The 17,448-nt window shown below is 45.4% G+C and overlaps 1 protein-coding gene across 1 annotated transcript in view; it reads left to right on the plus strand.

Annotated features, from left to right (window-relative positions):
* PDE2A (phosphodiesterase 2A) overlaps positions 1-17,448 on the plus strand; it is a 505,027-nt gene that overhangs the window by 240,267 nt on the left and 247,312 nt on the right. Inside the window, exon 2 of the mRNA XM_033947538.1 lies at positions 10,110-10,199. Within this exon, the coding sequence (XP_033803429.1) occupies positions 10,110-10,199 (90 nt within the window). The remainder of the gene's footprint in view (positions 1-10,109; positions 10,200-17,448) is intronic.

The following is a 17,448-nucleotide window of genomic DNA, read 5'->3' on the forward strand; positions in this document are numbered from 1 at the left end:
TGGAGGGCTCACCATATAATGTATGGTGGTGAGGTGTGTATCTGGCATCCTTAATGTGAAGTTCACAGCAGTGCCCCCTAGGGTGCTCCCAAAGGTCTGCTGGCAAGTCTGTGTGGCCAGTCCATTAAAAATGCTGGTCCTCCGACATGCAAATGGCTTGTTTTGTACACTTTTAAATTGGTATTGTGTTTTTTTGGAGGGGTGATGGGTGGGGTTTGAGAATGTAAAAAAAAAAAAATAGACTTCTCGTAAGTTCAAAAATGGACATTTGCTCCACCTGCATTTTAGAGGTTTTTCTCAACAGGAGGGTAGATCCAGACCTTCTGAGGACCCGAATATAAACCAAGACCCCCACTTTAAGGCCATTTTTTTGGGCCCCGAATCTCGGTTTATGTGTGGTAAATATGGACATATAGTCCTGCTTTGCTTTATAGAATCTGAACAATAAACCCATGTGAAGAAAATGGCGATCTGCCCAGTTATCTGGAGTTATCTGATTGATATTTCTCAGCCTACACAGCTACGCCTGGATGACAGACTGCCTGCACCCAGAACAAAACTCTCCTCCCTCACCCCACTGCCGCAAGAGGCTGGCAGTGCCAGTCGTAAGCCTGTGCTCAACCGGGGCTACTGCAGGGGGAAATCTCACCCTGTAGCCATCTCTGCATGCCCCAGGAACAAAGCTAGCTCTCTGGTTACTGCTGGTTTATTGAGGGGGGGGGACCTCCCATCTACCTCCTCGCTCATAGCTGAACCCAGCCCGCCTCAGCTCAGCCCTTGCATACATTAACATTTCCAAAGCACATCACAGGAAGCATCTATCAGAGGGACCGAAAGTGAGAGCAGGAAAGGTCAAGTACAGGAAAGGTAGAGCATCTGTCTAAGCAAAGGTGACAAGCTTTCTGTCAGTCAACGGAACGTTTCTATTTTGCTCTGGCCTTTTTCCTTAATGTTATCATTTAATGCATGCCATTAATCTAATCTGTCAAGAAGGAGCCCAATTGTGCCTTACAGGAGATAAAAACAAAATGGTTTTTATTTATTTATTCGTTTGTTTCACTTTTTTAAATACTGCTGCACTCTTGAAACCAACGCAAGAAAAACCAAAAAGACGACCTAATAATCCACAGTAAAATCAATCCAGCGATAAAAACAAAAGACTGTGGATATATATGTTCTGAAAGATGATTTATTTTTCGCTCTTCACAATAAAACCATTAAAATACAAATATAATAGTCCAACCGGACCCTTCATGGTCCGTGTTTCGGTTAACAAGCCTTCCTCAGGGGTCCAGTTGATGTAAGATACACAAATAAAGAAATGGACTAAAAACAGTGTGGCCAGGGTCCAAAGAAGAACGACTAAAATGGTTAAGGGGCTGGAGGAGTTGCCATACAGCGAGAGATTAGAGAAACTGGGCCTCTTCTCCCTTGAAAAGAGGAGACCGAGAGGGGACATATTTGAAAGAAACATTCAAGATAATGAAGGGAATAGACTTAGTAGATAAAGACTCCCACTCTCATCTCCAGAGATTTGTTGAACAAGTCTTTAATAGGAATCGCCAGAACCTCTCTTAGCTCCCTTAGTATCCTGGGATGGATCCCGTCTGGTCCCATTGCTTTGTCCACCTTCAGTTTTTCAAGTTGCTCATAAACACTCTCCTCTGTGAATGGCGCAGAGTCTACTCCATTTTCTCATGTAACTTTGCCAGACAATCTCGGTCCTTCTCCAGGATTTTCTTCTGTGAACACAGAACAGAAGTATTTGTTTAGCGCATTTGCTTTTTTCTCATCACTCTCCACCTGGGAACCGAGGATTCAAGACAAAGTTAGACAAGTTCCTGCTGAACAAGAATGTGCGCTGGTAGGGCTAGTCTCAGTTAAGGGTGCTGGTCTTTGACCAGAGGGCCGCCGCGTGAGAGGACTGCTGGGCATGATGGACCACTGGTCTGACCCAGCAATGGCAATTCTTATGTTCTTAAGTGGTTCGAGGAGGGTGACGAAAATGATAGGAGGCTTGCGCCAGAAGACGAATGAGGAGAGGCTGGAAACCCTGAATATGTATACCCTAGAGCAGGGGTGTCCAATGTCGGTCCTCGAGGGCCGCAATCCAGTCGGGTTTTCAGGATTTCCCCAATGAATATGCATGAGATCTGTGTGCATGCACTGCTTTCAATGCATATTCATTGGGGAAATACTGAAAACCCGACTGGATTGCGGCCCTCGAGGACCGTCATTGGACACCCCTGCCCTAGAGGAAAGGAGGGACAGGGGAGATATGATTCAGACGTTTAAATACTTGAAGGGTATTAACGTAGAAAATCTTTTCCAGAGAAAGGAAAATGGTAAAACCAGAGGACATAATTTGAGGTTGAGGGGTGGTAGATTCAGGGGCAATGTTAGGAAATTCTACTTTACGGAGAGGGAGGGTGGTGGATGCCTGGAATGCGCTCCCGAGAGAGGTGGTGGAGAGGAACACGGTGACTGAATTCAAAGAAGCGTGGGATGAACACAGAGGATCTAGAATCAGAAAATATTAGTAAATATTGAACTAAGGCTAGAAAAGGTTCAAAGAAGAGCGACCAAGATGGTAAAGGGGATGGAACTCCTCTCGTATGAGGAAAGACTAAAATGCTTAGGGCTCTTCTGCTTGGAAAACAGATGGCTGAGGGGAGATAGGGTTGAAGTCTACAAAATCCTGAGTGGAGTAGAATGGTTAAGCTCTGGAACAGGTTGCCAGAGGTTGTGGTAAGAGTGGATAGTGTAGCTGGTTTTAAGAAGTTAGGACAAGTTCCTGCAATTACAAATACAAAGAAACCTAATGCAGCTTGATATAAGGAGACCAAAGTTAGGCACCTAGATTGGAGATGCAGAAATGGAAGGGGTCATGTTCAAATCAGGGGAGAATAAGGGGGAATCTGCATTTAATATACAGGTAGATATAAGAATTTGCATTTTTTTGTGCCAATTTTATATAGGCAACATGTATGGAATCTAGTTTTATATGCTTTGAATGCAAACAAATCTACCACACATTCCCTCGGAAAGGCTTGCTTCCCTTTCTAGGGTCTTTATTTTATGCTCCTGGATAGCTCAAGGTAAAATTCCAATTTAAAGTTCTGTCAAGAGTTTTTAGAAGAAAACTTTGTAAACTCTGTTCAATTTGCAAAACTTCTTAACGCATAAAGTTCTGTCTCTCTTTTCCAGGATTAAGGCACATCTAAAGAGCAAAATGGGGCAACTTAGAAAAAAGTCTTATGCAAATGAACCCCCAGAGCTCAAAGCAATTATGGGCTACAGAGCAAAACTCTTCAGGAGCAGCCCTTCCCAGCTGCAATTTAAGGAAACTCAGCTCTGTGGAATTAAAGATGTTTCTCTGTTAAGGAATGTTTCTCTAAATGTTAGTTTGAGGCTCAGACTTAAAGAAAGAAAGAAATCTGGGTCCAAAAATAGTCCTTTTTCAGCAAGGAACTCCTAGTACAGCATTCTTAGTAAAAGCAACAAGCAATGTTTGGTCCTTTTTCCAAGCCTAGGTACAAACCGGTCTGCAGAACCCCACACATTCTGCTCATAATAGAGAAGGCGTGGCCTCTGTTAAGCCCTTCCTCTTTTTTAGCAGCGGGAGGGGGGAAATCACTTACTAATTGTTCAAGCTGCTTTCCCTGCTCCTTTTACAGACCGCTAGCGCCATATGCTCATATTCCACTGGAATCCTAATCTCACTGGGCCGGTATTCTATAACTAGATGTGCGACACGTCCTTGGCCCCACCCCCTTTTGAAATATGCGCTATGAAAGTTAGGCACGCTGGCCCCGATTCTATAAAAGATGCCTAAATTTAAGCGCTAGCCAATCTAGGGACTTAATTGTCGCCAGAAAGTAGGTACGGTTAGGAGCAGATTCTTGGCAGGGTAGGCACCTGTCTAGGGCTTAGATGCTAGTATTTTGGCCAAGAAAACCCTGGCGTAAATAGGGTGTACCTAAGGTTAAGGCCTTCAGTCATGGGACACGGGCTTTTCGTGCCACTGGGGCTTGCGCGCATCTGTGAAGCTGAAAGCTACGCCGACGGCAGTTCCACTACCCGCAGAACCTCCCAAGGCAGAAGGGTTTCAGTGGAGATGTCGGACTAACGATGGCCCACACCATCTGGGCAGCGCTGGAGGCGGAGGATCACGTTTGATGTGAAAATGTCAAATTTATACCGCGCAGAAGAAAGGCCCGGCAATCGCCTTCTGCATTCTGCCACGAAAACTGGCCGATATCAAATCACTGGGACTCACACAGGTGCTCATGGCACTTAAGAAGGTTAAGACACCTCCTGGCACCTGACCCCCTCTTTTACAAAGGTGCGCTAAGCTTTTTAGCGCACGCTACGTTTTAATGCTCGCTAAACACACGCTAAATGCGTGTTATTAAGAACATAAGAAGTTGCCTCCGCTGGGACAGACCAGAGGTCCACCGCGCCCAGCAGTCCGCTCCCGCGGCGGCCCATCAGGTCCATGACCTGTAAGGTGATGCTTGTCTAAATCATTTAATCCCCCTTGTCCTTCTATCTATACCCTATTCATAACCTATCTCTACCTCTATCTGTATCCCTCAATCCCCCTATCCTTCAGGAATCTATCCAATCCTTCTTTGAAACCCCGTAATGTACTCTGTCCTATGACAACCTCCGGAAGTGCATTCCAGGTGTCCACCACCCTCTGAGTGAAAAAGAATTTCCTAGCATTGGTTCTAAACCTGTCCCCTTTCAATTTCTCCAAGTGCCCCCTTGTTCTTGTGGTTCCCAATAGGCTGAAGAATCTGTCCCTCTCCACCTTCTCTATGCCTTTCATGATCTTGAAAGTCTCTATCATGTCTCCTCTGAGTCTCCACTTCTCCAGGGAGAAGAGCCCCAGCCTTTCCAACCTGTCTGCGTATGAAAGGTTCTCCATACCTTTTATCAGTTTCGTCGCTCTTCTCTGAACCCTCTCAAGTATCGCCATGTCCTTCTTGAGGTACGGTGACCAATATTGAACAAAAGGACTTGGGGGTTTTGGTGGATAAAACAATGAAACCGGCAGCACAATGCGCAGCGGCCTCAAAAAAGGCGAACAGAATGTTGGGCATTATCAAAAAAGGTATCACTACCAGAACCAAGGAAGTTATCCTCCCGCTGTACAGGGCAATGGTGCGACCGCATCTGGAGTACTGCGTCCAGTACTGGTCGCCGTACCTAAAGAAAGATATGGCGATACTCGAGAGGGTCCAGAGAAGAGCGACAAAAATGATAAAGGGCATGGAAAACCTCTCGTATGCTGAGAGGCTGGAGAAGTTGGGGCTCTTTTCCCTAGAAAAGAGGAGACTTAGAGGGGATATGATAGAAACTTATAAGATCATGAAGGGTATAGTGAAGGTAGAGAGAGACAGATTTTTCAGACTGGCGGGGGCAACAAGAACTAGAGGACACTCAAAAAAATTGAAGGGAGATAGTTTTAGAACAAATGCTAGGAAGTTCTTCTTTACCCAGAGGGTGGTGGACACCTGGAATGCGCTTCCAGAGGGGGTGGTTGAGCAGAGTACGGTTTTGGGTTTCAAAAAGGGATTGGACGAATTCCTGAGGGGTAAGGGAATCCAGGGGTACAATTAGAGGGTTACTATACAAGACAAAATGCTCTTGAGTAATAGATCACTACAGGTCATTGACCTGGGGGGCCGCCGCGGGAGCGGACTGCTGGGCATGATGGACCTATGGTCTGACTCGGCAGAGGCCATGCTTATGTGCTTATGTGCTTATGTACTCCAGATGCGGTTAGCATGCTAAATCCACGCTAAAACGCTTAGTGCACCTTTGTAAAAGAGGACCCAAGTCTACCTTAGGCGCAGTTCTATAAATGGCGATAAGCACCGTCCTGCTCCTTGTCTGTGTTTTAGGCACTGTATGTAGAATCAGATCCACTGCCTTATACAGGAGAATGCTAATGGGTGCCAGTTAACGTCAGTTATCGGTCGTTAGCAGCCTTCCTCCGGACCGACTCCATCCTTTGTACATCTTTTTGAAGGTGCAGCCTCCAGAATTGCACACCATATTCTAAACGGACTTAATTGTCAGGCCTCGTGCGTAACAGATCACGCAGCTTAAAAAAAAGAATCCCACTCCCACCTCACGCGGCATTCGTTCAGGTGGAGCTGGCTCATGGCATTCCTTGGCCACTACAAAGGTGGCATGTGATGTTGCAGTGGCACAATTGATGGCCTCAAATTTCACGGTGTGACTCACGAGTGAGTATGTAAATAATGTGCTTATCCTTTTGGGTTGACGGGGGGGATGTATACTGCATATGGGATGGAATGTAGAACACACGCTTTGGAATACGTAATGTCCCAGCGCACTGGTGGGGAAGGAACAGTCTGGAAACGCTCATGTAGCTGGTTTAAAATGGAAATCCCTTTAGCTTCTCATCCGCTTCCTCACAGGTTCTGGGGTGCACCAGTCTCCTATAGACCCTAATTATTCAAGGAAGACAAACAGAATTGTGCATCTTATTAAGTCAAACAGGATTGGTCTTTCTGCTGAGCGCTGAACCTGCCTGAGGCAGTTTTTCTGCAGAGAAAACCTTTCAGTTTTAAACAAATATTCCGTGATTTTTCTTTCTCCGTGCTCTGTGTGTATGTGTTGTTAAGGAAACAGATTACTTCTGCCTTGGTTATGTCTACAGCGTGCTGGATGAGGTGTGTTGAAAGGAAATGGCTAATTTTCCAGCACTTAATGCTGTTCCCTATTGGACTGTGTCACTTGATCAGTCCTAAATGAACATTAGCTGAAAATTAGCTCATTAACCTGAAAGCAAAATTATTTGCAAGTTGGTGAACTACCACTTTGTAGGATACAGGACAGAATGTTTAGGAAAAGCAAAGTTGACGAAGGACTCATGAGTTTTAGATATGAGAGTGAGTGGAGTGTTGTCTACAACAAACCAATATCAATCTGCCAAATAAGCAGCCATAAAAGATCCCAAGAGAGTAAAACAGATTTTATGCTGGTTATCCTAGAAATGGACTTTTCTTTTAGGAAATTATCCAAACCTTTTTAAACCCTGCTAAGCTAATTGCTTTTACCACATTCTTTGACTCTGATTAGCCCATGCCCCTCTCATGCCCATAACCTCCTTGCAGTTAGGCAGTAAAGAATTTGCATTGTACAGTTCCAAGAATAACAATCAAGTACAGTTATGCAAATTAGTGCCAATTAACTAGGGTTGTCAGATTTCCACTTTAAAAAAAGAGGGCCCCGCCCTGTTCTGCCCCCCACCCCGCCCCACACAAATTTCTCTGAGCTCAGGGTCGTGTCTGGAACGCCTCTGTGCATATGCAGACATCGATGCGATGACATCAAGTGCATGCGTGTGTGCATATGACATCATCACGACATCTGCGCAAGCGCAGAGGGTCTCCATACACGGCCCCGAGCTCGGGGGCCTTCCAAAACCTGAACAAACTGCCGGGTTTTGGAAATCCCTCCAGGCACCTGGACAGTCCTCTAAAAAGAGGACATGGATGCCTGGTAACCCTAGAATTAGTATCAATTAATTCTAATTAGCACCAGTAGCTTAGTAGATCATTAGTCAATTAAGATGCACGTGCACCTGTACGTATTCTATAACCCGTGTGTGCAGTTTGGAGCGCTTAGCGTCAGTAATGCGTATGCAAAGTTATACAATGAAGGCCTGATTTTATAAATGATGCCTGTTAGATGCCACTAGGGGGCCCTAATCATGGATGTCTAGCAATGCCTAGCTAAAATTTGCATGCAACTTGATTGCTTTTTAATGGGTTAAATGCCACAGTAATTGGCCACGACGTTAAAAACATTAAAAAAATTATTTTGTTAATTTAGTTTGTGCAATTTCTTCCGTCGCCTAAGTCAAGGTGCCTTCTGACGCTTTATAATGTCTGCCTGAAAAAGTAGGTGTGGTTAGAGGCGGAGAATAGGTGTGGTTGACTTGGGCGTCACTAGGTGTCTGAGGTAAAGCCTGGCCTAATACATCGGTACCTGCCTTAGGATGCCTAGCAATGCCCGTCACCATGAGGCCGATCAACAACCTTACGGAGCGATGACCACTATAGAATCAGGCCCTGAGTGGATAAATGTCTTCCCTGTGTTTTCACGGTTCATTTGTGCACAGTAGTAACTGAGGCATACTGGATGTGTGCACTAGAGAATGACACGGAGAAAAAATCTGTCCCCGTCACCGCCCCGTCCCCGGCCCACCATCCTCTGCACCACCCCGTCACCGCCATTCCATTCACCGCCCCGTCACCGTCACTGCCATCCCTTTCACCGCCCCGTCACCGCCACTGCCATCTCATTCACCGCCCCGTCACCGTCCCCGCAGCATCCATATAAGCCTTAGTACTCTAATATTTAGCGTATTCCACCCTCCCTCCACCTCACCTTATATTCGTTCCGAGTTTGCCGGCTTCCTTTTTCCCTAGCCGCACGCGTTCAAAAAGCCGTGCATTTAGCCAGCTCCCTCCCTCCACCTCACCTTAAATTTCGAGTTTTCTGGCTTCCTTTTTTCCGAGCCGCACGTGTTCAAAAATCCGTGCACGCGCGGCTGCGCGAGTCAATCAAACTTCTCCTCTCCTGCAACTTCCTGTTTCCGGTTGCGTCAGAGGAGAAGATTGATTGACTCGCGCAGCCGCGCGTGCACGGATTTTTGAACACGTGCGGCTCGGAAAAAAGGAAGCCGGAAAACTCGAAATTTAAGGTGAGGTGGAGGGAGGGAGCTGGCTAAATGCTACGGGCGGGCGGGCGGTGGCTGCGGGGACCGCGCGATCCTTGATACCTCACTGCGGAGACAAGACCATTCACCGCCCCGCGGGCGGTGAATGGCCTTGTCCCCGTCGCCGCAGCGACTGCTAGTTTTCTTCCCCGTTTTCGGCGGGTGACCCGCGGCTAAAATGCGGTGGCCGCGGGTAAACCGCCACCGTGTCATTCTCTAGTGTGCACTGATTCTGAGGAGCTGCAACCATACCACGCTCTACTCTGATGTTATAAGACATTAGAAAGTAACCCCATTAAGTGCTGCCTCTTGCCTACGAACGTTCAAATAGTTTTCCCGTCATTGACTGTATAAGCTTCTCAAAACAAGGTGGTTAATATGGGGAGGACAGTAGGTGACATCGCTGCCTTTACCATGTAATAATAATAATAATAATAATAAATGTATTTATATACCGCCATACCTGGTAAGAGGTACAATAAGAGGTAAGAACTGTTAAAACATAGTGAATTTACACCACAAAACACAGTACATTATAAGAACATAAGAACTGCCGCTGCTGGGTCAGACCAGTGGTCCATCCCGCCCATCAGTCCGTTCCCGCGGCGGCCCCTCAGGCCTATCGCCTGTGCAGGGGTCCCTGACTATTCCTATAACCTAGCTCAACTCCTATCTGTACCCCTCAATCTCCTTATCCTCTAGGAACCTATCCAAACCTTCTTTGAAGCCCTTCTAAAGGCCTGGTAAGAAGAAGAACTTAAGAACAAACCATTAAAACCTTTGTTGTTCCAAAGTCCTGCTTGAAAGGAGAGGGTTCTATTAAGAAATCTTTTGTACACACAACCTTTTATTGAGGGGGAAAAAAATAAGGTTGTTTTTCGTGAAGAACGTTTGTTTTCTACTAATTCAAAATGATCTGAAAGGTAACTTGGTTTAAGACCATCAATGTTTTATAACAAATACAGGTCAATTTAAAAATTATTCTTGCCTCTGTCGGAAGCCAATGCAACTTTCAATAGTATGGTGTTACAAGTGCTAATTTTTTTAGATTGAAAATTAGACGCACAGCCATATTTGGATAATTTTTTTTTATAAGAACCTAGATAAATGATGTTACAATAGTCTAAAGTACTCAGAACCAAGGACTGCACAATCAACCTAAAAAGACGAAAAGTCAAAATAAGATTTGATTGTGCGAAGCTTCCATAGTGTGAAAAACTCTTTTCTTTACTAAAGCATCAAGTTGAGCATCGAACGATAAGTTTCAGTCAAGGTATACTCCTAAGATTTTAATAACTGGACTGATAGGATGTAATGATCCCTATATCTGTTTCTGTTCTTCTAGGACGCTCTGCTGACCCTGGGGTCTGTCATTGACGTATCCCACTTACGGGAAGCTATCAAAGATGTGGTCGCAGCTCTGCTCCCCAAAGTGGTAAGTACAAGGCCCTTGGTGAAGTGGTGGCTGGCCATGCTTGCAGACAGAACTGCTTGCCTCACATGGGTTCATTTGCTATCGTTCTTTCCACTTATTTCCATAATGAAAGTAGGGAATGAAAAGAGGGTTTGCGTCACTAACGTCAATGGTGGGAATTTGGTTGCTATTGGTATTGCATTCCAAAAGAATTAAATTCTTGCAGGGACATCGCACCATGTATAGAGTTGCATTCCATCTAGATCAGTCTCTCTTAAACTTTTTTTCAGCTCCGGCACGCTATATAATTGAAATTATCAAATTGCAAAACCTACAAAAAAATGAAATTTGAGAGGTACAGTAAAACCTTGGATTGCAAATCACTTGGTTTGCAAGTGTTTTGCAAGACAAGCAAAGCATTTTATTAAATTTTAACTTGATATACAAGCAAGGTCTTGCAATACGAGTACGTACAGTATACACGCGTCACATCATCACAACTGAGCCGATGGTTTTTCTCTCTCTGATGCTGCGGGAGTCTAGTGACCGTTCTAACTGAGCGAGGTCTTGCAATATAAGTACGTATAGTATTTTGTATTAAAGTTATGGGGTTGTGAAACGAATCATCTGAGTTTTCATTAGTTCCTATGGGAAAATTTGCTTTGATATACAAGTGCTTTGGATTACAAGCATGCTTCTGGAACGAATTATGCTCGCAAACCAAGGTTTGACTGTATTTATTTAAAGTTCTATAAGCTATATTTGGGTAATTATAACAACGGTGAAACTAAAGTAGATAGAAAAGAATTGCTAATCAATGCGATGAACATAAGAATTGCCGCTGCTGGGTCAGACCAGTGGTCCATCGTGTCCAGCAGTCCGCTCACGCGGTGGCCCTTAGGTCAAAGACCAGCGCCCTAACTGAGACCAGCCTTACCTGCGTACGTTCCAGTTCAGCAGGAACTTGTCTAACTTTGTCTTGAATCCCTGGAGGGTGTTTTCCCCTAGAACAGCCTCCGGAAGAGCGTTCCAGTTTTCTACCACTCTCTGGGTGAAGAAGAACTTCCTTACGTTTGTACGGAATCTGTCCCCTTTCAACTTTAGAGAGTGCCCTCTCGTTCTCTCTACCTTGGAGAGGGTGAACAACCTGTCTTTATCTACTAAGTCTATTCCTTTCATTATCTTGAATGTTTCAATCATGTCCCCTATAAGAACGTAAGAATTGCCACTGCTGGATCAGACCAGTGGTCCATCGTGTCCAGCAGTCCGCTCATGCGATGGCCCTTAGGTCAAAGACCAGTACCCTAACTGAGACCAGTCCTACCTGCATACGTTCCGGTTCAGCAGGAACTTGTCTAACTTTGTCTTGAATCCCTGGAGGGTGTTTTCCCCTATAACAATCTCCGGAAGAGCGTTCCAGTTTTCTCCCTCTCTCTGGGTGAAGAAGAACTTCCTTACGTTTGTACGGAATCTGTCCCCTTTCAACTTTAGAGAGTGCCCTCTCGATCTCTCTACCTTGGAGAGGGTGAACAACCTGTCTTTATCTACTAAGTCTATTCCTTTCATTATCTTGAATGTTTCAATCATGTCCCCTATAAGAACGTAAGAATTGCCACTGCTGGATCAGACCAGTGGTCCATCGTGTCCAGCAGTCCGCTCATGCGATGGCCCTTAGGTCAAAGACCAGTATCCTAACTGAGACCAGTCCTACCTGCATACGTTCCAGTTCAGCAGGAACTTGTCTAACTTTGTCTTGAATCCCTGGAGGGTGTTTTCCCCTAGAACAGCCTCCGGAAGAGCGTTCCAGTTTTCTACCACTCTCTGGGTGAAGAAGAACTTCCTTACGTTTGTACGGAATCTGTCCCCTTTCAACTTTAGAGAGTGCCCTCTCGTTCTCTCTACCTTGGAGAGGGTGAACAACCTGTCTTTATCTACTAAGTCTATTCCTTTCATTATCTTGAATGTTTCAATCATGTCCCCTATAAGAACGTAAGAATTGCCACTGCTGGATCAGACCAGTGGTCCATCGTGTCCAGCAGTCCGCTCATGCGATGGCCCTTAGGTCAAAGACCAGTACCCTAACTGAGACCAGTCCTACCTGCATACGTTCCGGTTCAGCAGGAACTTGTCTAACTTTGTCTTGAATCCCTGGAGGGTGTTTTCCCCTATGACAGACTCTGGGAGAGCGTTCCAGTTTTCTACCATTCTCTGGGTGAAGAAGAACTTCCTTACATTTGTACAGAATCTATCCCCTTTTTTTTTTGAGAGCAAATTAACTCAAAACACAGCTCGACAGTTGACAAACAGACACGCATTTCATCATCCACCATCTGCAGCCGTTCTCTTTTTTTTTTTTTAATTTAATTTCTGTCAGAGCTGAAAATCCAAGTTCACAAAGATAAGAAGAGCCAAACGGTAACAAAGCCTTGAATGCTTTGTTGCTCAGGTTAGGATAACTATTGCATAAAAAATAAAAATATAATTACTTGCCGTTAGTTTTCAAGGACCAATCACGTCACAGAATGGTAAAACTAGAGGGCATAATTTGAGGTTGCAGGGAGAAAGACTCAGGAGCAATGTTAGGAAATTCTTTTGCACGGAAAGGGTGGTAGATGCCTGGAATGCCCTCCCGAGGGGAAAACGGCGATGGAATTCAAAAAAGCTTGGGATGAAAAGAGAGGATCTCTAATTAGAAAACGAAGAATGTAAATTAAAGAACTAAGGCCAGTATTGGACAGATTTGCACGGTCTGCGTCCCATAGGTGATGATTTGGTGTAGGATGGGCTGGGGAGGGCATCGATGGGAACTCCACAAACTTGGAACATGAGGATGTTTCTGGCCAGACTTTATGGTAGATATCCTGCAAACAGGATGGTTGGATAGGCTGGAGTGAGCTTGGACGACAACTGCGGCATTTGGAACCTAGGACAATACCAGATGGCCCAAAAATATCAAAGAGACAAGTGAATTTCATCATCTATTTTTAATGGGCAGACTGGATGGACCGTTTAGGTCTTATCTGCCGTCATTTACTATGTTACCTGGCAGAACCCCAAAGAGTAGCAACATTCCAGAGCTGAGATTGTGATGTCATAATGCCTCATTCCACCAGTGCCTAAGAGCCAACCTCAGCAGTGATGTCACAATGGCTTGATTAGATGGAACTTCAGCATTTGGAACCTAGGACAATACCAGGTGGACTTTACAGTCTACGACCCAGAAACATCAAAGAAGAGACAAGTTAATCTAATCATGTATTTTTTAATGGGTATAACTTATATGGGCTGACTGGATGGACCGTTCAGGTCTTATCTGCCGTCATTTACTATGTTACTATGCTTGTCTGGGCAATTGTATTCTTGCACACACAGACACTCATAACATTGACAGACTTCTGCGTACACAATGTACATGTCATCTAATCTAGGGTATACTTAAAAGGAAATAGAGTAGAATTCTGGAATCTCTCTTGGCACACCCGGAATGTCTTTGGGACACACCACTGTGCCAGGGCACGCAGTTTGAGAGACACCGTCCTAGAGCATCTCTGCTGTCCCATGTAAGCAGTTTCCAACCTGCACTGTCACTAGGATTCCCCATATGGAGGGCTCACTGAACAAGAACCATGGCAAAAAATGTACACCAGAGAAATTTGGTTTGAACCTCCAAAATCACAACTCCAGCACAAATTTTAACAATAATATATATTTTTTTAAAAGTCCAGCTTTATACTTACTGACAAGACCACTGCAGCAAAGGGCTTGTGATTCTTAGGAAATGCAGTTCCGGTCCTCGAGAGCCACAGGCAGGTCAGGTTTTCAGGATATCCACAGCAGGGAAAGAGTGAAGGACCAGTTCTGGATGCTAGGTAGGAACCTGGGCCTCTATTCGCTTGAAAAGAGGAGACCGAGAGGGGACATGATCGAAACATTCATGATATTGAAGGGAATTGACTTAGTAGAGAAAGAGAGATTGTTCACCCTCTCCAAGGTGAAGAGAACAAGAGGGCACTTGCTAAAGTTAAAAGAGAAAAGATTCTGTACAAACGTAAGGAAGTTCTTCTTCACCCAGAGAGTGGTGGAAAACTGGAACGCTCTTCCGGAGGCTGTTATAGGGGAAAACACCCTCCAGGGATTCAAATAGAGGAAAACACCCTCCAGGGATTCAAGACAAAGTTAGACAATGATGAACCAGAGAGTACACAGGTAAGGCTAGACTCAGGGCACTAGTCTTTGACCTAAGGGCCACCATGGGAGCGGATTGCTGGGCACGATGGACCACTGGTCTGACCCAGCAGCGGCAATTCTTATGTTATTAATATGTATGAGATGGATTTGCATGCACAGCCTCCTTGAGATACAAATCTAGCTCATGCATATTTATTGAGGATATCCCGAAAACCTGATCTGTCTGTGGCTCTTGAGGACTGGAATTGTCTATCTCTGCAATAGGGGAATCAGAGAAGAGGGAGTGAAGTGGGGGAGGACCCAATGGTTAGATAGTAGGATGAGAACCAGGGAAGCCGGGGTTCAAATCCCGCCGTTGCGCATTGTAATTTTGGGTAAATTATTTCACCTCCCACTGCCTCGAGTACAACTTTAGGCCTCTATGCTCAAAGCTAACAAAAGTGTAAATGTGTTTTAACATTTGGTATGCCCACAAGTTATTGTGCACCAAGGTCTCAAGCACAGGTAGTAACATACACGGGACAGATATCTACAGATTGTATTGAAATGTATTAAACGGGATGTTAATGAGACCAGGACATTTTCCATCACAACGCAGAGAAAAAAAATGATGCCAAATTGGTAGGGTTAATAGATGTCTGGATTTCCCTGGACAGCTTTTCAAAACCCAGCACAAACAAGTCAAGGAGGTGGGGGCTGGGGGAACTGGAGGCAGGATGGGATGTGGTGTGGGCGAGCCTGGGGGCGTGGCCACAGGCCTAGATTTCCCTTCGGGAAAATCCGGTAACCCTAGAAGTTGGGCAGCATAGAAGGTTTTGAGAAGATGATTTCTTGCCAGTTTTTCACATTGAACTTCCGCTTTTGTCTTCTCTTACAAGCAGGAGGAATATCTGGCTATAGCAACAGAGAAACATGATGGCAGATAAAGGTGAAATTGCCCATCCAATCTGCCCATCCGCAACATCCACTATCTTCTCCTCTTCCTATTGGCTAAAGCTTTTAACATTTGTATCTCTTCTTCCTATTGGCTAAGGCTCTGTACACCTGCATTGTGAGGTCAGAGAACTTTATGGTTCTAGAAACATGGTGGCAGATAAAGGCCAAATGGCCCATCCGCAGCAACCCTATCTCCTCCTCTCCCTATTGGCTAACGCTCTTAACATTTGCATCTCCTCTTCCTATAGGCTAAGGCTCTGTGCACCTGCATTGTGAGGTCATAGAGCTTTATGGTTATAGAAACATGAAGACAGATAAAGGCCAAATGGCCCATCCGCAGCATCCACTATCTCCTCCCCTCCCTATTGGCTAAAGCTCTTAACATTTGCATCTCCTCTTCCTATTGGCTAAGGCTCTTTACACCTGCATTGTGAGGTCATAGAGCTTTATGGTTATAGAAACATGAAGACAGATAAAGGCCAAATGGCCCATCCAGAGCATCCACTATCTCCTCCTCTCCCTATTGGCTAAAGCTCTTAACATTTGCATCTCCTCTTCCTATTGGCTAAGGCTCTTTACACCTGCATTGTGAGGTCATAGAGCTTTATGGTTATAGAAACATGATGGCAAATAAAGGCCAGATGGCCCATCCAGTCTGCCCATCCGCAGCATCCACTATTTCCTCCTTTCCCTATTGATCTCATGCGCCTCTCCCAGGCTTTCTTGAATTCAGACATAGTCTTTGTCTCCACCACCTCTACCAGGAGACTGTTCCGCGCATCTACCACCCTTTTGGTAAGAAAGTATTTCATAGACCATATCCTCCTGCCCCCTATATTCCCAAATATATATTCCCCTTGACATTGACAGTATGTACACAAAGCCAAACACATAGGCTTCCCTCTCCAACCTCTCCCCCACCCACACACAAAAAAACACTCCATATTCACAATCCAGCCACTAACACTAACCCACATATGTTACTGTATATGCAGAGCATAATTTTGAATCCTCATTCTCTGATCATCTGTCCCCGACAGGCAGTTCAAAGGACTGTTCTACGAGGCCTCTTTCACCCTACGCTCTCTGCTTTTACACTTCCTAAACATTTATATTCTCTCTCGCTCTCATTTCATTAGTAGGAGGGCTGGGGAGGTTGACAGTTACAGATCGCTTTCCTTCGTGCAGCTTTGTGTTGGTAATCTCTTGGCATTATTACCCCATGAAAACGATAACGTCTTCATGTTCTTCCCTTGAGTGCCCATTAAGATCCTAATCAGCCGCTTCTCGCCACTGACGGGGTACCATTGTGCTAATCCTACTGTACAGTAGAGAATTGCACGGGGACAGAAATCCCACCCATCCCCGCCCGTCCCTGCCAGGATCCTCTCCGTCTCCACCCATCCCCGCAAGGAATTACCTCCATCCCCGCCCGTCCCCATAAAAAGCAGCAATTACTTCTGACAGGATCATCAATTCCACAGTTTCTTTTGCTGTTTTCCTTGTGGAATCTCTTTGGTGGAACCCTTTTTTGGTTTTCTGTTCAGGTAATTAACTTATAAACCCCCCTCTTTTACTAAGGCTGACGTGTCCATTATATTATATGGACGAACCCTGCTTCCAAAGCCTTCCATCCCCGTGGGAGTCCCCTTGGCTAGACGGGGGTCCCTGTGGGAGTCCTGTGGGCCAGAGGGGGGTCCCTGTGGGAGTCCTGTGGGCTAGAGGGGGGTCCCCGTGGGAGTCCTGTGGGTTAGAAGAGGATTCCAGTGGGACCCGCGGGATCCCCGCGATCCCCATTTCCATGCAGACCTCTACTGCACAGGCATCATCGTTAAGAGCAGGGATGTGCATTTGTAGAGGGCAGTTTTACAACCGAGTGAAATGGCGCGGGGGTCGTGTTAGGCCTCTCTTCAAGGCAATACGCAGAAATTAAAAAAAAAAGAAAAAGAAATAATATCTTTTTTATTGGACAAACTTAGGGCTCCTTTTACTAAGGCGTGCCGACCGATTTAGTGCACACTAAAGATTAGCACGCACTAAGGACTCCTTTTACGAAGGTGCGATAGGGCCTTAACACGCGGAATAGCGCGCGCTAGCCGCTACCGTCTCCTCTTGAGCAGACGCCAGTTTTTCGGCTAGCGAGCGC

The sequence above is a fragment of the Geotrypetes seraphini genome, chromosome 6, assembly GCF_902459505.1.
Source record: "Geotrypetes seraphini chromosome 6, aGeoSer1.1, whole genome shotgun sequence".
Taxonomy (NCBI): Eukaryota; Metazoa; Chordata; class Amphibia; order Gymnophiona; family Dermophiidae; genus Geotrypetes; species Geotrypetes seraphini.